Source organism: Centruroides sculpturatus, unplaced genomic scaffold (assembly GCF_000671375.1).
Source record: "Centruroides sculpturatus isolate CEXI.00-Female unplaced genomic scaffold, Cexi_2.0 scaffold32, whole genome shotgun sequence".
NCBI lineage: Eukaryota > Metazoa > Arthropoda > Arachnida > Scorpiones > Buthidae > Centruroides > Centruroides sculpturatus.
Window position 1 is genome coordinate 1245211 of NW_019384445.1, and position 23206 is coordinate 1268416.

The following is a 23206-nucleotide window of genomic DNA, read 5'->3' on the forward strand; positions in this document are numbered from 1 at the left end:
ATAAAATCGCAATAAAACTTATTTAAAAGTTTTTAACTATCTAATAAAAAAAATTCACTTAGGGCCGGCCCAAACTCAATCCCTGGCTCAATTTTTTTATTATTAACCATTTCAGTGCAAATTTTATGCAAAAAATATGTTTTATGGGAAATTTATTGCTGGTGTAGCATTTTTTTCCGCATGTTATATTTCTGTATATATTTTCAATTGAAAAATTACAAAATGTATTATTGCCATTTTTTCGCTTTTTTTCTTGCTCCAAAATCCGACCTTTAATAATAACTGTGCAGAAATTATTTGATCAATAATGCATAAAATTTAATAATATTAAATTGAACATCTTCACTGAAAAGGCCCACCAATGGCCAAGCGGTCCTCGTATCCTGAACACTGGGAATTCGGTCGTGGGTTCGCGCCTCGCTCAGACGGGCTGGCCACGTGGAAGTTTTCCTAGTTTTCTCTACGTCTGTAACGCCTGAACAGGGGCCAGTTACCCTTCAAAAGACCTTCCGGAAGTATTCCCCCTAGACAGATCGTCCAAGTGTTGCGTTGCCATAACTTAAAAACTTCAGTGAAAATCATTGATATTCGGTGCCTTTGAAATTCAAATATATTTTTTACAACGGAGATAGCCATTTTTATATGGTTAAGATGGACAAGTTTTTTGTCTTAGAAACAGTCAGATATCTGAAAGTGGACGGAGTCAAATTTATTCAGATAGCCATCCAATAAGCCAGCGATTCCCAACCTGTGGTACGCGTACCCCTAGGGGTACGCGATAGGTTGTTTAGGGGTACAGAAAAAAGTTAGTTATTATGGCAGAAAAATAATATATTATGTATCACAAACTAATAGTATTAAAAAATTATTAGATAAAAAATGTTCCTTGCAACAATCACAACTTTATTATACATTTTTTCTTTTAGGTTTTTTTTCTTTAATTTAAAGTTACAATATGTAAAATTAACAATACGGTTACTCACTAAATTTCTTAAATGAGGGGTACAATCTAGAGATATGACATGTCACGGGGTACAATCTACAGATATGGCATGTCACGGGGTACGCTAATGAAAAAAGGTTGGGAACCACTGCAATAAGCATATCTTTTCAAGCATACTTAGATATCTGCGTCACTAAACACGACTATAGTTTTCTACCACGTTACCGTTCGGTTTGCTATCAAAACTAAGGGATGTTCTAGAACGCACTGTGCATTTAAATTAGTTTACACGACCAAAAGGTCGTGTAAACTAATTTTGAAGCATTCAGGATGATAAACCTTTTAAGTACGTTATTAAAGATCGAATTTAGGTTGATTCGTCTACTATATATGCCTTATGGCAGCATATGTAACATCGCACGGTAGATTTGAAAAATCAAATAAAATTCTGAAAGATTTAGCAGAAAAATGGTCAAAGTATTGGCGGTAGTCGATATCACATCTATTGCTTTTTTTTGAATCGTTAGATGATGAACAAATTATATTTGCCGCTCTGATTCGATCTCGAGTCCTCCAAAACGTAAGAATAATGCTTCGATCGCCAGATGGCCGAGCGGTCAAGGTAGCAGCTTACTGATCTGGGGGATCCGGGATCGAATCCAGTCAGGTCGAAAAATCACCAGGAATTTTTCGGGGGTGGTCCGTTCGGATATGTTGGGCCCAGTCCCTCACCACCCGGTAGCTCCATTTTGAGCCTGACCGAACTCATAATGGCCTTGCAAAAAGAGGCCCTCTTAGTACCCATAGGGCGGAAAGAGTTTTAAAAAAAATACGAGTCGCTCCTACAGCGAATGTAGTGCATGACTGCTACCATGACTTGTAAGGTAAATAAAGAAGTCCAATTTTATTGGATTTCATGATCTGCCTTACGATGAAATTTTGTCTTAAGGGCCAATTTTATTGGATGAAATGCATGGGCGTAGCCAGAGTTTTGTTATGGGGGGGCCTAATAGAGGCCAACCTGACACAAAATTGATTTATTTCATTATTATTATTATATATATATTTCATTGTTATTATTATTATATATTTATTATTATTTTTAGCGTTAAGTTTTTCTTTCTTTTTGCAAATCGGCTCGACACTTTTTCGGCTGTGATATTCTGGGGGGGCACCAGGTTCACTGGAGGGGGCCGTGCCCACCTAGGCTCCCCCCTCGCTACGCCCATGATGAAATGTTGTGTCACTTGTTATTAGTCTGTAATAAAAACAAACGAATAACTAGTAACACAGCATTTAAAAATATTTAATAAGTCTCAAAATATAATAGGAATTAATAATTTCCAAATTATATTAAATACTTTTAAAATGTTCAACGATTTGGAAATAATTTTCATAATTAATTAAAATAATACGAAAATGCGTTTTGAATAAAATTCACTCAATTCTTTTTGTTTATATTTATTACCATGACAACTGTTTTGAATTTGTTAGGTGGAAGATATTTACAAATAAATTTGTGAAAAAAATTAGAAATAATTTCAAATCAGAAGTTCAACAATAGAATTTCTTTGGTATAAATCATGCGTAAACTAATTTATTTAAATTATTATATTTAATTTTCATAATTTTTGATGAGTTCTTACATATTGCCATATTCTACATCAGTAAAATCATAATTAATATATTATGAATTAAGGCTGAAGATTCATTTAATAAGTATCAATATAAAATATAATTTTAAATATATTTAATTCATGGTTTTTCTTACACATAGTTCCATTGATTAATTTTATTAGTAAATTACAATATTAATAAATTATTATTGTAGATTACAATATTATTTTCTTCAGTTAGCAAAATATTTATCAACTCATTAAAGAAATTCAGAATTTTTTGTGATTAATTTTAAAAATATTAAAATAAAATTTGTTAAAGAAACTTCTTGGATCTAATTTACATTGCTTTTCTGTGAATAAAAACATTTTTATAAATTTTTGCATTTGGGCCATATGTCTGTCATTGGGAATTAACAAGATATAAGAATTGAGGGAAAATGTCTCATCATAACTAACTGTCATCTCAATTTATTTCTCTTGCTAAATCATGATGAGTGTCAACCTCTGCCTGAAAATGCTAGGCAGAGGTTGACAACCTTTTTATAATTGTTGTACCAAACTAAATAGATTTAATAGCTCAGTACAGTGATGCATTTAGAGGGGGGCTAAGAAGTCTTGACATCCTGCAAAATAATAACAATCACTAGACAATTATCCAAAAATCTTTTCCTAATTCATTATTTTATGTTGTGTTGTATCTTCTATTTCTATACTAATGAATTAGCAGTCACATAAGTTAGGAATTTTATTGAATTTGCATTAAGAACACTTATCTGTTCATCTTCACTCCTCCAAGATTAAATTCTGAGTGTGCCACTGGCTTGGTGTACCAGTTTTATTTTGCATAAAATCATTCTCCTTATTTTTTTTTAAGTTTTGAGAAAAAATATTTTCTTTGGATATAGAATAACCTATATACACGGTAAGGAAATCCTCAAAGGATGTGCTTAACAGACGAAAAAAACTCGGATATAACTGGCTGGATCGAACATAGTAATTTACAAAACTTATCAAAATATCTCCCAACGTATAAAGAATTATTTTTATTTAAAAATGGATAGATAGAAAAAAAAAATCACAGTTAATCCTCAAAGGATTTCCTTACCGTGTATAACAGCCTTAACATATCCCTTTTTAAAACTCTAGAAATAAATTAATTAATAGGTTTTATTTTATGAAAATCTTTTTCTCATTTTTTTAGAAATTTGTTTATAACATTATAAATTTCACATATTAAGAGTCAATAAAAAAACTTTTAATATTTTATTATATTTGGTGATTTAAGTGCTTTTAATGTTTCGTCTAATTAATTTGATATTAATTTGGACAAATATGAAATGTTACAGGATAAAATGGTTTCTTGTGTTAAAGAAAAACAGATGTCTACTTTAATTCCAGGTGCAGATAGATGGAAATATATTCAACAGTAAGTTTTTTAAATAAGTTTTTCAATTAAGATGTAATGAATATTAATGTTTCTTTTCCAATATTTTAATAAACTGGATAACTGACTCTCATTAATATTAATAAATAAATTTAATAATAAATAATAAAATATACAATTTAGAGTAGAGAATACATTAAGTTGGAAAACACAAAAATAATTGAAATGTTGAATGAAGATGATATATAAGTGAGGAATTAGTATGGTGATATAAAAATGTTAAAATACTAAGGTTAAATATAAATTTTAAAAGTTTCAAAATCAAGCCAGGGATTGATTAACAAAATGAAGAAAAAGTTGGCCAAATTTTTAAACAGGTATTAATTTAATGTCATGTCAGACATTTATTCTATATTTTGCTGCACTGCTAAACAATGAGTCCTCAAATTTTGTCATTCAAATTTGTTGCCAATATGGGTCTGTGGTCAGAATAAGTCTTTAAAAAGTTTTCCATCCACAAACATCTTCCAACTGTAACACTGTGTTGAGTAATAACTGTCCACAAAAAACATTTATCAGTGATAAAGGTTTTTTGTGGACAGTTAGTTTTCTATCCTTTTAAAAGACTCAATATTTTTTTAAGATCGATTATATAGATTTAAGAACATTTGGAAGACTTTTATATCAGATGAATCATTCAAGCAGTACAGTACTTATAGCTGTTAAGTTTAGAAAGTTTTTTTTATCCATTTTTGTATTATTTTTTATTTCTCCCAATAAAATCTAAAACATCTCTGATCCAAGATTTCAATAAGAGAAGGGAACTGTATTATATTCTCTTTTATACTTCAGTTACAAATTTTTACATAAACAATAAATAAGTTGATTCAATAACATTTTATATCTGATAATTTTCATTGAACTTAATATATTATTCTCTGTCTGTATCTTTAAATTAAAGCAAATTCTTTAATATTTTAAAAACAATTTTTAGAAAATAAAATTATATTTATAATACTGAAAAATTTTGTCATTTTTGATATTATATTATTTTTTAATCTAGGCCAATTTTATCGAGACGTTCTTATGATATTGGTGAGTTAGGTTCACTTACACTTCCTATAAAGCTTTCAAGTACACTAGATTACACATTATATGGACCACAGTCACAAGCTACTCAAACTAAATTTCGGGATGATGAAACTCAAACAGAACCGTGGAATCCACCTTACTTTGTTCATCCAACAAGTATTGATCCTGAAGTTTTAATGATTAAAAATTTAAAACATGGTAAGTTTATCATTATTTTGTATATCTAAAGCATTTAGACATATAGTATCACTTAGAAGTCAAAATATTTTTTTAAATTACAAAATTCATATTAATTTCTCTTCTAACACATCAGAATTCTTTAAATTTATAATATAGAGTAATCACATGAAATTTTCCCTGAAATAAATAATTTCATAAAATTGATTTTATTTTTATTTTAACCAAAGAGAAAGTAGTAAATACTTTAAATCTTTTTATGTAACTGTGAGAATCTGAACTTTAACAAAAATTGGTTGTTGATGCCATCATACGTGCTCAATAATTGTTGTTATCTACTACCTGAGAAAATTTCCACTTACTCTTTCTCGGCAGTGAGGGTGACACGTTCCCATGGTCTGTTGACCTCTTGGCTGGGCAATATCATTCTAATTTCATAATTGATGGTCGAAGAGTCAGTCACCACCTAATTCTCCCCAAGGCAAGAAGTCGCCACCTGGTCCCTAACGATAGTCGTCACCCATTCCTATAGAATTAATGTCCTCAAATTTTCCTATGTCTGGGCCAAATTCTACTTGATCAAATTTTCACCCGCAACCAACAGCGCCAGTGAGGACGAACCTTCCCAACGATCTTGAACCAGACTTTCCCAATTCAAAACTTTCCGATAAGCTTCCAGAATGATAATGGACAAGACCCTGGTCTCCTTAGTCTCAACGAAATTTATCATCACTGTAGACATCCTCAACTCCAGGTATTTATTGACTCACAAACCAATGTAAACTCTCTCTCTCTCAGGAAAAGTGGTGGTATTTAGAACTATTTTAGCTTGATTCATTATAACTTGTTTAACAATATAAAATATATAATATGTATTTTCCTTTAGAAATAAACAATTATTTGTTTTGTTAACCTAGTATCTGCGTGAGTCACTTCCTACTCGCTGTCTCATGGTCTCCATCTTGAATCCGAATGTCTGCGCACGTGGCTGCTTGTGTGACCTACTTTCTAATCCAAATCAACTCACAGTCACAGCTCCCATGTCAAACAAGACATGGTGGTGTCAGTCCTGATGAGGCACTAAAGAGGTGCTGATCCTCTGGTTACATAACTATTGTAGTGCAAAACTAATTTATGATTACTTGACATACAAGAATTCAATACAATGAGCTGCTTTATTTTATCTCTCTTCCCAGCAAGACAAAACATTTGATACAGCAAGCACTTGTGGTATTGTCACACCATTTTTTTGTTTTATATTTTTTTAATGTTGTTTTTGCTTTTTTTTATTTTAATTTTCACGAATTGGTTCATGTTAGAGGTAGCTGCTTACTCCTCCTACTAACCTTCGATGGGGGTATTTAAGACCTTCCCTGGCATTCGTAAACTCTCTTTTGATGTGTTCCCTTTGGAGATGAAGTGACTGGACTGTGGCTGAGAATGAGTTAACATGCAGGTGTATGAGAATCTATGTAGAAGCAAAATAATGAAGCAAGACATGAATCCATTTTCATCAGATATTGTTTGCAATATTTCAATGGTAGACAGACTATAAACTAATTATGACTAGATTCAACTGGATGAACTATTCATTTTCAATTTTGGTGCATTTACAAGACTGTTTGGAGTTGTTATGCAAAAGAAGAAAAGGTATTTGGTGAATACTATATGCGACCTAGGTTGTATCGTCCCTTTTATTGTTGTTACGGGTTTTGTATAAGTAATTTTATCAAGTTCCCCACCACAATTATATGCATTGGAAACTGCACACTAAATTGTATTTAGAACAAAATATTCTAATCATGAATGCAAAGAGAATGAAATTCTTGTGTACACCAGATTAAATGGCTCAATGACTCATAAATTCCAATTTCCATTTTCTTTGTCTCATTCACACTGTGTATTTATTTATTAGAGATATTTATTTACATGGTTTTACAATTTAGTAAACTTTATCTCTGCAATAAGGTATGCAAAAATATACCTATTTAAAATTAATATTGGAGTAAATTGTTGAGTTAAAATATTAAACATTTGGCATTAATTATGTTTTTCGTAGTTGAAATGACTGAGACATAAAAACAAAACAGTCACTATGAAAGTATTTTAGATTCATACAAAAACTATTGTTAGTTAATTGTCAATGTATAGAGTGAGAATAATGTATTACTTATTGCTCTAACAAAGATAGATAGTATGCTTGAAACATTTGATAAATATATGTAAATATTGTTTATATTTTAAAATATATATTTCTTAAGAATTATTGTTATATTTGCTATTTTATATACTGTATATTGCAAATTTTCTAATAATTTTGTAAAATAATCCTATATTTTATTAAATATTTTGTATAATCAGTCATAAAATTCATGTAACATGTATTTTTAATCTTACAGAATTTTATTAGGCCATTTTTTGCATTTTTATATTGATTACATTATTAAATGCCATTCATTATTACAGTGTAAATTATTTATATTGTATATTTTATATGTACATCAAAATGATATATTATAGTATTTGTTTTGAACATTGATTTATAATACAGTAGAGCCTCGAAAACTCGGCCTAATGTGGACCGAAGGGTTGCCGAGTTTGTGAAAATACCAGGTTATCGGGAATTGGGGTTAAAAAAAGAATAAGTATTAGTGTTTCCTCAGAAAATACTATACTGTACTTGTATGTATTGTTTACTTACAACAGAGAATAAACTGCCCAAATAACCTTAAACAAAGGAAAAGTACGTCTTTTATGAAGGCATAGAGCCTTTACTACATGAAAATGAAAATTAATGAATACACTGTACAGTAATTTACCTGATAAGACAGACCTCAGAAAAATACTTTATGAGAGCTCTTATACTGTTATGAAGCTATCTATAATGAAAATTAATTAACTAAGGATTTTTTTTGCCCTGCCAGGGTGTGGCCGAGTTATCCAGAGTGCCGGGTTATCGAGAGCCGAGTTTTCGAGGTTTTACTGTAATAGATACAAAACAATTTATTTCATATATCATATTTCAAGTTTCAATAATTTGAAATGTTCTGTAAGAATTTAAATTGTTTGTTAGACTTAATTAATTACTTTGTTTTTGTGTAGGTGGATTTCTTGAATTTCAGGCTGCTTATCCTAATTTGTGTGAAGATAAAACTAGAAAATGTGCTCCTTTAACTTCATTATCCCAACCTTGTCTCCCTATAGCAAATCAAGGACCAACTCGAATATTACCTTTTCTTTATCTGGGATCTCAAAATGAAGCATTAAATAAAGAAATATTACAGGTTAGATGCTATTTTTGTAATTACCAATTTATATTAAACATAATCATCTGAATTTACTAATGAGATTTTGCTGATTTATTCTAAATATATATACAATAGTTTTTTGACTACTAATTTTAATCGCTTTGGGTTGCCAATAGCATTATGCAAAGTAAAACCATATTTAGAAGAAGTTCTAGTTTCTTTGACTCTGACAATATACAGACATATTAAAACAATTTAAAATATGATTTGAAGACTTGTGAATTATTAATAATAATTATGATTAATCTGGTATTGTAGTCAGCAAAAGCTAGCATAATGCCAACAGTTTAAACTATTGTATTGTGAGCAAATAATGATTAAAAAAGTTAATGTAATGTATTAGTTAAGACTGATAATATGAAATCATTAGTTCAGGGTTGTCCAACCTTTTTTCCTAATAGGCCAAATTAGAAATTTAGGTATGTTCAGCGGGCCACAAAGGCACTTTATATAAATATATGCGTTTAAAAAGTTCAAAATGTGAATAACAAATATATATTATTATTGTGAGAGTAGCCAAGGACGTAGGTCTTAATCTACGACACTTACGGGCACTAGTCGGTAAGACCAGCTCTCAGTCGTCCAAAGAACGGCCTTTCCCCGTCGTAGGGAACGAGTGTGGAGGGCTTTACGGTTATATTATAATTTAGAGCGGAAGTTGGTGATGGCGAATTCACCTTCTTCCTTCGTCAGGTTCCCGACACCAGTTTGTCAATTTATAGAGGCGCGGACAAACACGCGATAACGATCTGATTCGGAATGAATTGAGGAGACATTCTGTATAATAAACATAAGTATAATTTAATAAAACTAAACAAACGAATACAAAAATTCGATTACAACCATTTAAGCGACAAACTAGAGGCTACGACTAAATCTATGCTAATGCGCGTTCGAGAGAGAGAGCTCACAAAATGATTCTAAACATACGACCTGTTAGTTGTCGTCTTCGTTTCTGTAGATATAGGACACCTTGTAGATAGAGTTCATATTACTTTCGTATGGGAGATCAATTCGTGCACAAAATATAAAAATATCACTTCTTCTAAGTGTAGACTCGGGACTTCGTCTATCGGACTCCGTTATGGGCGTTGGCCATCAGGAGGAAACTGCGTGTGGAGTTTGTATGCTTCGGATCTGTCGAAGAACTTTGTCGCTGAACTCCCCGAATTCTGACTAATCTCCCCTTTTATTTCAAAATTTCGTCCAATCATCGTCCAGTAACTCTTTCGTGAGAACGGATGAAAGGGGGATGAATGAGGGGTAACCATTTCCCATCTGAGCGAGATTTTTAACCAGATACGGGAAAAACAGAGGATGTTCTCTTCGAATGAAAGGAAATGACATTTGTCATCTATTTTTCCCACATCTAAAACACTAGTTTTTTCACACAAAATGAAGTAATATTTTGTCGATATTTTAAACATATTAATAAAATTAATAACTTAGACCCAGGGCCTTTCGGATCTCACATTACTCCCTTATCTTCAAAAATCACACTACATTTAAAGAAGGCGTGATTTTTCACTGCAATACATAAGTTCGAATTTCTCTCTCTCTCTCTCTAAAAATTGCGTTATACATAATAATAAAATCATAAAAGTATACAATAATTCAAATTAAATTCAAAATTGAAATACATGGAAATAATATAATAAACAATTCATCAGATTAATAATATTACTAAAATAAACACAATGAACACAGGTGTCTTCGTCTGGAATTGACGGTAAAAGTGGACATAGTTCGTCACTGGTTTCGAATGCACCTCTCTGTTGCTGAGAGTCTCTATGGCAGCACCTCTGTTGGCTGACTTCTTATAGTTGCACAAATTCAGGTATATTAGAAGATCATGTGATGTCTTCTTGTTTCAAAAAGCACCTGCTAACAGTTCAAAGTTCACTTTGCAGTTCAAAATGATATAATGTGTCTTCTTCCTGTATGTTGACACACTTCTTTTTCTGCTAAAATTTCATTTCACATAACCACAAAAGTTCAGGTGGTTGAGTTCACTAAGTATTTTATGACTCCCCGGTCATTTAAATCCATTTGGGCAAAGTTCTTTTTCACCAAAATATTGTTCATTTTAAAAGGTAGTATGTTAACAAATACATATCTCTATTAATGTCTCTCTCTCTCTTAATACTACTCTAAGTCTTATATCTAGACTATTCTATACAATATTATGTCTATTCTAATCAATCACTTTAGTTTATCAATTTGAGTGGGGTGTACATTCCTTTAAATAAGCTTTTTGTTATTATTAGGAAAGGTACTTACAAACTAAAGATATATGTAGCTAAAATCGATCCTTATATAATCAAAAATTTTCAATCAAGAATGAAATTATCATCTCAAAAAGCAAATTAAAATTAAAGTCGATACGGTCGAACTAAAGTCGATATGTTCGAACAAAGTGCTTCTTTGTCTGTGTTGAGCTTGAAGCTTGTTCAGTTGAGCTTCCAACAGGTTCGACTATTTCCGTTTCTTCTTCTTCTGCATTATTTCTTTGAGGAATTTCTTGAAGTGGAATGTCCTGTTGTGACAGTTCCTTGATCCTCTTCTCAAATCTTCGTTTCCAACAAATATGCTTGACTATATAATATGTGCAGATAAGTAGAATTAATATTCCTATACTTCCAAGGATAATCCATATGTATGTGATTGGAATTGTTGGAGTGTTTGATATAAAAAGATCTTCATTTTCTTTCAATAATCTATCCAAATCTTTCTTCATTTGCTCGTATGATTTTTCTGCTACCTTAATGTCATCATCTTTTTGTTTCTTAGAATTCTCTTTATTCCTCTTAGGATTTTCTGTAGTATTTATACTCTCTTGCAATTTCTCTAATTCCATCTTGGAAAATATTGTTTCAATTGGAGGTATAATAAACTTAGGACTGCTTCTTGTGTGAACAGTTGATCTCATGTGAAAATGTGAAGTGAGGATAATTCCAGGTAAGTATCCTATACATGTATTTGGCAATCTTATGATTCCAACATTATTCAATTTACTTATATTAGAAGGTAATGAATGCAAGTTATTTTGTTTAGCAGAACATTTCACTACTAATACTAATGTAGAGGGTGTAGAAAATACCCATGTTCCTTGCTTGTCTATTCTTCTAAAAATTGGATAAAATTCCTTTACAATTTCTTTGGAACAAAGTTCTGTTACCTTCTGATCATTTCCGATGTATAAAGAATATTCGCAGCTCTGATGTGGAGCTCGAAATATCGGAACGTCCGGTGAACAAACAGCAAACTGTGATATTTGGCAAACAGCCAATTCGTGATGACGTAACAACATGTACGATTGACGATCCATTGACAATGCTAAAATGGGATATTCAGTCTTAAAATATGCATAAGCTTTCAATACAGGAATATATGTAGGTAATCCCAAAATTTCGTAAGCATCGAAATATCCACTAGGCGTTTTCAATGGCGTTTTTGCGAAAATTCTTAATTTTCCTGGAAGTGCGATAGCAACTGTAGTAATCCACTGGTAAAATTTAAAGAGAGTGTCAACTTTGACTTGCTCTATCAATGAATAACCTTCCGGAAGTTGTGGTTGTATTTCTCGTAACGTACGATACATCACTTCCTTTGAGATAAAATACGAGCTTAATTTTCCTTGCTCTAAAACGTCAATAGCTTCTCTTAATTCAATTATTTGTGTATGAAATTCTTGCATCGTAAATTCTAGATTTCTCATGATAATTTCAAATCCTAAATCATATCGATATATTTTATTTGTTGAAAATATTTCAATTGTTGTAATATAAAGGGGAACTCCCTTATCTTCAAGTCGATGATTATCGTGAGGTATATTTTATTTAACCTTAGCTTATTATTTTATTACTGCTATCTTAAACTTAATAGGTTAATTATTCCTAAATTTACTGAGTTACTCTTGACACTCGGAAGTTGGTAAGACTTAAGGGTCAGAATAGTAATACAACCTTACTATTTCTAAATATAGATACCCATTTTCTTTCTATCGATAATTATTCTAATCATATTTAGAAAAACATAGGTATATTCAGAATCTCATTAGCGAATATATTATGCTTTGTTTTTTATTTTACTCGGCTTTAATATTCTTATGTAAGTTCTATGCTAATTTAATAACATAATGATGTATATAGGAAGTATTACAAAGGATATAACTTAATTCCTTTCCTTCCCGAAGTGACTTACTCCCCCTTTTCTATTATCTGTATGTTTACGAATCAAATCCTTATCTCTACTTGGAATTACCGGATCCTTGGTTCTATTTCCGACTATCAATTCGAGGTATCGAAAACCGATTTAAATTTAATCCTTGTATTGTTTAAAAGATGAAGCATTTCTTTGAAGATATTATCCTGCGTATTTTCATTATCTATCCCTTTAACCGTATTTGAGTAACAGGTATCTTCTTGACTACAGCTATTATCTATCTTTCTCTCGCGAGTATCATAGGTCTTTGGCGGGGATTTTCTTAGAATTTTCTTTTCCTTCTTATCTCCCTTATATGCCCTTCGCATATGTTTATTTGCATGTTCCTTTTCCCTAACCTGGAGTTGTCTAGCAGCTTCAATACCTTTTGACTTTATAGGAATTGATCCACGTATGCTTGTCTCAGCTTTTCTATTATTTTTAACATAAGTATTTTTCGAATAGTGTTTCCTCTCGGAATATGCTTGTATGCTTCTTATATAGTTCTCTCTATAGTATTTCCCCCCGTGATTCGCATTATAACTGTATCTCCTAGGTTCTCGCTTATAGTATGATACTGGTATGGCTGAACAAAAATGAATGCTTTTGCCATCAGGCAAAATTAATCTATTTCCTTTATGGTCTATTTTGATATTTTCTCTCTCTAGTATATCCCTTCCTATGGTTCCGTCACATGGATATGTATCTCTCACTATTCTACACGTAGCGCTAAATTTATTTCCTCTTAGTTTAAACTCAGGGGTTGCATTTCCTATACCTACGACTGTTTCTCGGGGTGAATTATCTATCATTACCGNTTGTATGTATTGTTTACTTGAGAATACAACAGAGAATAAACTGCCCAAATACCCTTAAACAAAGGAAAAGTACGTCTTTTATGAAGGCATAGAGCCTTTACTACATGAAAATGAAAATTAATGAATACACTGTACAGTAATTTACCTGATAAGACAGACCTAAAAAAAAACACTTTTTGAGGCATAAAGCTGTCTTTATCATGAAAATTAATTAACTAAGGATTTTTTTGCCCTGTCAGGGTGTGGCCGAGTTATCCAGAGTGCCGGGTTATCAAGTGCCGAGTTTTCGAGGCTCTACTGTATTTGGAAATTTATAGTGTAGCAAAAACTATATTGCTGACTTTAAAAGTTTTTGGAATTAATGATTTGTTACTTGCTTTTATTTTTAAAAGGTGATGGCTTACCTGCTGGCCAGTTAGAAATTGATATGATTGACAGGCTACGTAAAAGAAAAGCTGAAGAAGAATTATTATTATGTTTAGAGAAGCAAAATAGAAAATTGGCTTTAGAAAAACGTTTCAAATTGATTGAAAGGCAAGAAAGAGAAGATTGGCTTATTCGAGAAAAGGTATTGACAATGTTTTAAATTATTTTTTATACTTTATCAACATATTGAAATGTTATAGTTAATGAATACTGAGAAATATATATAATAGTTTCAAATTATTTTATGTATTGATTAAAATATGATTATCCACAAAAATATAGAATACATAAAGTTAAATTAATTGTTAGCAGGAATCTGTTGAAATCAATGGTTTTATCAAAAATAAGAGTGATTATTAATTTTATTATTTAAATAGTGTTTAAATTTATTAATGTTAGAAATATGCAAAAAGCCTTCTTATTAATTTGTAATTAGCAAAAAACCAGGAATTCAGAACAGAGGATAGAAGAACAATAGGTTGTTCTAATTAAAGAAAAAATTAATTGCTGGATGAAGCATGAGCACTCAACATTATTTGTGCATTTTGCAGCATCTTTTCCTACAAGATGCACAAATAGAAAAGGAGGTTCTACAAGTAAAATAATATATATATATATGTATATATGGGACAATCAAATAAGAAAATATGCTCAACAATTCACAATACAAACTACCTTCATTCAACTCTTTTTCTCTTGCTCCTTCTTTCTTTCCATATCTCTCCAGCTCTCAACCTGAACTTCCAATTCTTTTTATTTTTACTTTCTTCTTTGTGCTGGATGACCAAGCTGGTAGCCTACTGCTCTGGGAGATTTGGGGTCGAATCTGGACAGGTCGAAAATTCCCAGGAATCTTGTTGGGGGTCTTTCAAGATGTCAGGCCCCATCTCTCACCATCTGGTTGCCCCATTGTTGATCTGGCTAAACCTACCTAGAATGGGCTTGCTAAAAAGACCCTCTTGTGACTGTAAAGCAGAAAGAATTAAAAGAAAAAGAAAATCTTTTCTTTTGTCACTGGTAGCTTGTTTTCATAATATCCAGAGCAATTGTGAACCCCAGGTATGTCACTGACTCTTCTGGTTTGAGAATGTTCAATAAATATATACATACAAGATTACAATTATGATCTTTACTATTGATAACACATTCATAGATTGACATTCTACCAAAAGCTCAAATTTATGCAATATTGTAGTAGTAAAAAAAAAATTGTTATGGCTAGCTATAATGATCATGCCAAAACAACTTATTCTAGTTTGAAATTCATAATTTCATTATAAAATGAATCTTATATCGTAATATTCCTTCATTTGCTGGCTGGATAACCAAGATGGTAAAAAGTATTAGCCTGCTGTTCTAGGTGCATTTGAATCAGATGAGAAATTTTCATGAGAGACTGTCATTTGACCTAGTTCTATTGGATTTTTCCCTTTAGCTGCATATTATGGGTGTGACTGAAGTCATGATTGATGTGCAAAAAAGATCTTAGTGCCTGCAGAGTAGAAACAGTTAAAAATTTCCCAAATTGTTTGAGTACATATTTCAATATAAACCATAATGTATGATTGTAATATTTGAAAATTTTCATATTATAATAAAAACAAAATATACTTTAGATGATTCATTTTAGAAATACAGAAAAACTTAATTTTCTTTATGAATAATAAGAGAAATCAAGAATGAATTAGTGCTTTTATTGATAGAAATGTCATTAGGTTAAAATTTTTCAAAAATACAGTATATATTTAATAGGTTGAATTTACTAATTGTAGCTGTATATTCGTTCAGTGAATGGTTGTCTCTTTAATCCAAAAAAATATCTCTCTCGGTAGACTATCTTACAGCAAGTCAGGTCCAGAAACTCTTTTATTGTATTTTCAATTCATATGCATTTTAAACTGGTTTCATTTTCCAGTTCCTCTTCAGTGCTCTATAATTACAATTACAGAATTATTAGAGATATTCAGTGCTCTAGAATTACAATTACAGAATTTTAATTACCGATATTTAGTTTACAAAAATACAAATTAAAATTAAAATGAATAGAGATGTCAAATAACACAACAGAAACATTATTACTAGTACCTTTAAGAACTTTACACAATTCTTTTTTTTTCCCGAGTTCTAGAGCACTGAATATCTCTAAAAATTCTGTAATTGTAATTATAGAGCACTGAAGAGGAACTGGAAAATGAAACCAGTTCGAAATGCATATGAATTGAAAATACAATAAAAGAGTTTCTGGACCTGACTTGCTGTAAGATAGTCTACTGAGAGAGATATTTTTTCGGATTAAAGACACAACCATTCACTATATTTAATAGGTTTAAAAATATCTATATTACTATTTTTAATTTAAAAATATTTTTTAAATAGGAAATTGAATTATTACAACANAGGAGACATTCTTATAAAATAAAACAAGAGTAAATTTAATAAATCTCAAACAAACGAATACAAAAAATTCGATTACAACCATTTAGCGACAAGCTAGAGGCTACGACCTTTTCTATGCTAATGCGCGATCGAGAGAGAGAGCTCACAAAAGGATTCTAAACATACGACCTGTTAGTTGTCGTCGTCTTCGTTTCTGTAGGTATAGGACACCTTGTAGATAGAGTTCATATTATTTTCATATGGGAGATCAATTCGTGCACAAAATATAAAAATATCACTTCTTCTAAGTGTAGACTCGGGACTTAGTCTATCGGACTCCGTTTTGGGCGTTGGCCATCAGGAGGAAAACTGCGTGGAGTTTGGATGCTTCGGATCTGTCGAAGAACTCCCCGAATTCTGACTAATTTCCCCTTTTATTTCAAAATTTTCGTCCAATCATTGTCCAGTAACTCTTTCGTGAGAACGGACGAGAGGGGGATGAATGAGGGGTAACCATTTCCCATCTGAGCGAGATTTTTAACCAGATAGGAAAAACAGAGGATGTTCTCTTCGATGAAAGGAAATAACATTTGTTATCTGGTTTTTCCCACGTCTAAAACAATATTTTTTTCACAAAAACGAAGTAATATTTCGTGTCTATATTTAAGCATATTTAATAAAAATTATTAAATGAGGCCTAGGGTCCTCAGGTTTTCACATAAACACCTCATTCTTTTTTGTTTTTATATTTGCTGATTATCACAATTATTATCTTAGAGTGATTTATATTTAGTGATCATCTTAAAAAGTATGTAATTATCCAATTTTGTTATGTACATTTATTTTAAAATGAACATAATATCTTCATTAACAAAATGTAGTATTATTGGACAGTTATATGTGGTGCTTCTTTTTCTCTTTTAAATTTTTTACTATCAGATGTAATGCTCCCAGAAATTTTTTACAGATCTGCCACTGCATCTGGGAGCTCAACCCAGTCAAGAACATAAACCTATCACTTTACAAGTTGAGGATGTTATCACAGCTCTTGTCGAATAGTCAATGAATAATGTTACAGGTTCCAGTAATGCGTGTGCACTGTCATAGCAGTTGGGATATTCTATGGCTCAGTGTAGAAGTACTAAGAAACTTGATGCATTTATTATTGTATAAGATAGGCCACAAGCAAGCTGCTTGACTCTGACAATAAAATCCAACTGACCTTTTCATTAACCTTCATTGTTAAAAAGGATATTGTTGTGGTCATGGAAGATCCTATGGGGGAATGGGCACATTTTCGTCTAATTGCAATAGTGAACACTCATAGCTGTCACATTAAAATCACCATATTTTCTAAGGTCTAAATATATAAATAGTATAACTCAAAATAGTATTTGTATTGAGTAATTAATTAAAAATATTTTTTAAATAGGAAATTGAATTATTACAACAAAATGACATTGAAAAATTTGAAAAAGCATTAAGCGATGAATATAAATATATTCGAGAAAAGAAATTTCAACAACTAATTAATAAATGGATTGAATGTGAAAAATCGAAAAATGAAAAATTTGAAAAATTGCAAAGAAATGCTTACAGAGGTATAATGAATGTTCTTCAATTTTTTACTTATTAAAATTATGAAAATGTTTATGATAATCACAGTTCATTTATATTTCATTGATTTTAATATGGTAATACCTCGGTTTTTGTTGACTTTGGTTATTGTCAAATTTTTCTGTGAAAAATTTGCCTCAGTTTTCAGTGGTTGCCTTAGATTTCGTCAGTGTGCCCATGTGAGCTCACTGCTAATTTTGCAAAAACAAAAGGCAACCCATGCGTTTTCCTGCTCAGTGTGGCAGTTTCTCATTGTGTAAGCATTATTACCCCATACCTCTAGCCAAACAATTCCATTGCTTTCCTTTCCTTTTAGCTCCATCATGGGACCAAAGAATGTTTTCAGAGTCAGCAGCCCTTTGAAGAAGAAGGCTAGAAACATGATGGAGTTGAAAAAGGAAATCATTGAAAAATACAAGAGCAACATTAAGATTGCTGAAATCAGCCTCTTTTATATTCTTTTTACATTAATTTTTTATTGTTTTTAGTATTAAACACTATATTTTTATTCTCTATAAAACGTGTTTTTGGTATCTATTTTGGAATATCTAGAACAAATTAATTGGATTTACATTGATTCATATGGAAATAGTTGCCTTGGTTTTTGTCAGTTTTGGATTTCACTGATTGTTTTTGGACGGATTATCGACAAAAACTGAGGTATCACTGTAATTTATATAAAATTTTGATAGAGAATTAATTTTGAAAGATATTTTATATTCTACATAATATTCTACTTAAGATAATTATTTAAATTATTAATTAAAAGAAATTACATATAATTTAATAATGTCAGAAATAAGAAATAACTAAGATGTTATTTTTCAACGCAGTGTTAAGTTGTTGGAAGTCGTTTATCTTAGAAATAACTAAGATGTTATTTTTCAACGCAGTGTTAAGTTGTTGGAAGTCGTTTATCTTAGAAATAACTAAGAAATAAATAACTGCAAAATAACAGCAATGCACCTTCTTACACTTCAATTTGCATTTATGAATGCCTAAAAAAATATTATAATATTAAAATAAATTACTAACCCCAGAAGGGAGATGGAGCCATACTTTATGCATATCCTAAATCTATTCTTGTTGAAAGATCATTTTCACTTTAAAGACTTCAAACTTATTTTCAAAACAATTGAACAAGCAAGATTGAATGGATTGGCACATCTGACAATTCATAGAGAAATTCCAGTGAACAAAGATTGCATCCTTAAAATCATTGCTTCTCAAAGAAAAATGGTCAATGGATTTTGTTTCTTAAGATAAATGTGAGAGTAGCCAAGGACGCAGGATCAATCTACGCCACTTATGGGCACTAGTCGGTAAGACTAGTTCTCTAGGATGCAGATCACTAGATCTGATCTCAAATATTTCNGGAATGAAAAAATTTGAGACATGGTTAGATGAAAAAGGAATCAGATTAGTAGAAATAAAATTACCTGAAGAAAAGAAAACTACTGCTCATATCAAATTTGAGAAACTGTTAAATGAATTATGTAATGAGATTTCACGTAAGTAGTTATCTTCCAAGTTATGATATTGGACATAGCTTAAAATTTAAATATCCAAATTACCAAGTTAATTTAAAATAAATACACATTATGTATTCTGTTTAAAGAATACTAGAAATCCTAACAGAGTACTAAAAAATTATAGAAAATAAATAAATAACAATTGATTCATTATAACAATAAATGTAGAAAAAAGAATGCATTAAACTCCTACTTTTACACTTCAAATTGGTTCCAGTCATTAAGTGAGTCATCATATTTCATTTAAGCTTAGTATCATAAGTTGATTTTATTTCTAGAAATACAGTTGAAACTGTATAATCTCACAATAAGGTAGAAAAAGAATGTGAAATTTCATATAATTATAATAAAAAGTTTATAATTGTCACAAAACAGATCTTTTGTGTTATAAAACTATAAGTTTAGATCTCAATTTGTCTTTGTCATGTAGTAAAATAATGTCAGTTTAATGTTATGATATATCCTCAAATTAAAATAAGAGATAATAGCAAAACAATAAATAAAGTTTTGTGAAAATACAAAGGACCCTGCACAAATCATATAGGAAATGGGTCCCAGTTGCTTTGGCTAAATCTTTGATATTGTGTATTCCTGATTAAAAGTCTTTACAGCCATAAAGTCAAAAATGGATATTTTTTAAGTTATTGAGTATCAAAGATGCAAAAACCATGTCATTTGTGCATGTGTTGTGAAGTGTGCATCTTTGAACAGTAATGTGTTTTTCAGCATTTTCATCTACATTTATTCAAGCTATTTGCCATGGAAGAAATGTTTCATTGTAAACATAACAATGCAAATAATTTCTGAAAGCCATATCAAACTGTCAATATTTCAGAATTATAAAAGTTAATAATAAATGTTAATAAAGAACAATCATCAATTCTTTTCTTCTTAATTCTATTGATATCTCAGATGGATAAGATAAAGCCAAAAATAAACAATATGGCATTTGTCAACATGATTGAAACTTTGAGAAAACAAGTACTTATTTAATCAATAATAAGTATATTCAGTGCTTTTTTGGGGGAAAAAAAAGGTGGTGGAACACTCATTTCATTACTAAAAAATATTACATGCATCGTACACAAGATTCAGCACACAAGCAGGACCAGGACCAAAACTTTTGTTGCCTATCTTCTATGATCAACAGAGCGATTCAATGCGGACCAAAAATCAAGTTTTCAAAAATTCTCTTAAAACTTTTAAAACATATCAAAAAAAGGTGGTGGAACGCCGTTCCATTACATTCTATGACAAAAAAAGTGCTGAGTATATTGCCTCAAAATGTCCTAACTGAGTTCGTTTTCAACCATTATTAAATCTCAGCAGAATGAGTCTTTTTTATCACATAATGAATGATTACTCCAGATGAAAGTACTAATAACATGACAAGCTTCAATAACATCTCAAAATATAAAATGATATATTTTCAACTGAAAAAGATTTAGAGCTTTACAACATATGCTTAAATTTCACTGATTTTTCATCTTGGATACTCAACATTTTTTTGACTTTGTGCCTATAGTAACTAATAAGGTTTTGTGCAGGATCCTTTTAAATCAATTTATATCTGTAAAATAAGAAATCAAATTTTACTTTTGTTGGAGATGTAGTGATGTTGTACAGGATATGTCAATGACAGCAGCAGGGAGAATCAAGTAGTTGAAAGATGGTAACAGTGGAGTGAAGCACATGCTAGAAAATAAAGATTTAACAAGGTGTTTAGAACTCGTCTCATTGTTACAGGACAGAAATTGCACTCCATGTATCTGTTAAAATAATTATTTTTATTTGATTATTCTAGGAAGAGTTTGAGTTACTTCATGCCTTTTTCTGTATGTTTTTGAATGCCATTAAACTTTATTTTTTGTGTTTCAGTATTGACTTATTTTTACATATAAAAGACTAATATTTTAATGAGACTAAAAATTGAAATAGTCAATATAAAAAGATATTTTAATATTTTTTACTAGATATCAAGTACCAGTCATATTAAATCTTTCTTCTTTTAATTAATCTATATAGATTTTTATAGTTATTTTAGCATAAAAACAAAATTTCAGATTTTTAATACATCTTTAACAGATCTTTAATACATCTAACTTAACAAATTCTTTTATTTAATATATATTATCTTTATTTGATTTCTGTGTAAAAATTCTATATATAGTAAACTGAATTCCTATATTATATTTTATTCCAAATTAGGGATTATAAATTTATTTCATTCATAATGTGACTCAAACTTTTATTATAATTTTTATTGCTTAAATGATTTACAACAATAAAATTTCATCTATTTCATATCAGATTTCAATGATGTAATAAAAGTTATTTGTAGCTTATTATTATTATTATTATTAATTTAAATGCTTGTAGAATTTTAAATAAACTTAAAATAAATTTTGAGCTGAATATTTTTCTGAATCCTATTAATAATTCATAACAAAGAAATATTAAATTCCAATTAATTATCTGGAACTTGAAATAAATAATCATTTCAAATAATTGTCTTAGAGATTATAAGTTTTGTAATACAATAAAAAATATTTTTTGAGGTGTTTATATCTAATTCTATGAAATTTAAAATAGTGTATGTTTTAATGAATTTAAATTCTTATTCATGATTTTTTTCCATTTAATATTAATCTATTTTATATACCATTAACTAAAATAATATAAAGTTGTACATAAAATGGATATTTTTTAAACTTTTTTTTACAAATTATTAACTTATTTTTTATTCAGTCAAGGTTTTCGTTTGATAATATTGTTCTGAAGTAACACGAATATTACTAGCTTTTGTATGAATGATAAATTTTAATTACTTTTGTATTTTCAGCATAATCTTATCACTTCAGATTTTCATTTATAAATTACTAATTAAAAAAAATATGTTTTTCTATTAAAACAAAGAACAAATATTTATTATACAGAAATCACTTTGGCATATAATGAATGTTTTTGATTTTGTTTCGCTACTACTGTTATAACTATAGTGATAATGTTAAAATTGAATTTCACAGAAGTTAGATGCAAAATTACCTGATATTTGATCAAATTCTTTCTTATATATATAAGAAAGAATATACAGTGGTACCTCAGGATACGAACGTCCCAGCATACGAAATTTTCAGGATACGACATGAAATTCAAACGTATCTTTGCTCCACGATACAAACAAAAACTCACCATACGATGTTACATTAGTTTGCAGCGCCATTTTTTATTCACTTCTGTTCATTGGTCTCAGTCCACATATTTGCTTCGTCATGGAAGTATCTCGCTTGATAAAGGAAATCTTGATGTATTATCAGAAAGTGACTGATTTTATTGAAAAGAAACATTCCGACAAGGTTCACACTGGCCATATTGCTGCTCGGAGTAATGACATTTGCCCAAGTCATTTTAGAAACATTTTAAAAAGTAGGCAAAGCCAAACCTCTTTGGATAGATATTTTACCAAGTGACCTCTATCCAGTGGAAGTGAAGGAAAGAAAGCAAAAACCAGTGAATAAAAATTTAAAAAAAAAAGTATAAATATAAAACAACACTAATTTTTTTATCTTTTCTAAGTTATTTTTAAGTTATTGTTACATTATGTTATGTAAGTTAAGTTTTAGTATCATTTCCCTTCTCCCGCCACCAGTTTACACCTCCACCGTCATCTATCCTCAAAGGTAAAGTGCAAATAAAACTACATTTTTTTTA

The 23206-nt window shown here is 30.2% G+C and overlaps 1 protein-coding gene across 1 annotated transcript in view; it reads left to right on the forward strand.

Annotated features, from left to right (window-relative positions):
* Positions 1–2371: 2371 nt before the first annotated feature.
* LOC111620335 (cilia- and flagella-associated protein 91-like) overlaps positions 2372–23206 on the forward strand; it is a 57676-nt gene continuing 36841 nt past the window's right edge. The window contains exons 1-6 of the mRNA XM_023362252.1: positions 2372–2517; positions 3909–3988; positions 5010–5236; positions 13937–14112; positions 17779–17830; positions 19226–19474. Coding sequence (XP_023218020.1) covers positions 3915–3988; positions 5010–5236; positions 13937–14112; positions 17779–17830; positions 19226–19474 — 778 coding nt within the window. The 5' untranslated portion in view covers positions 2372–2517; positions 3909–3914. The remainder of the gene's footprint in view (positions 2518–3908; positions 3989–5009; positions 5237–13936; positions 14113–17778; positions 17831–19225; positions 19475–23206) is intronic.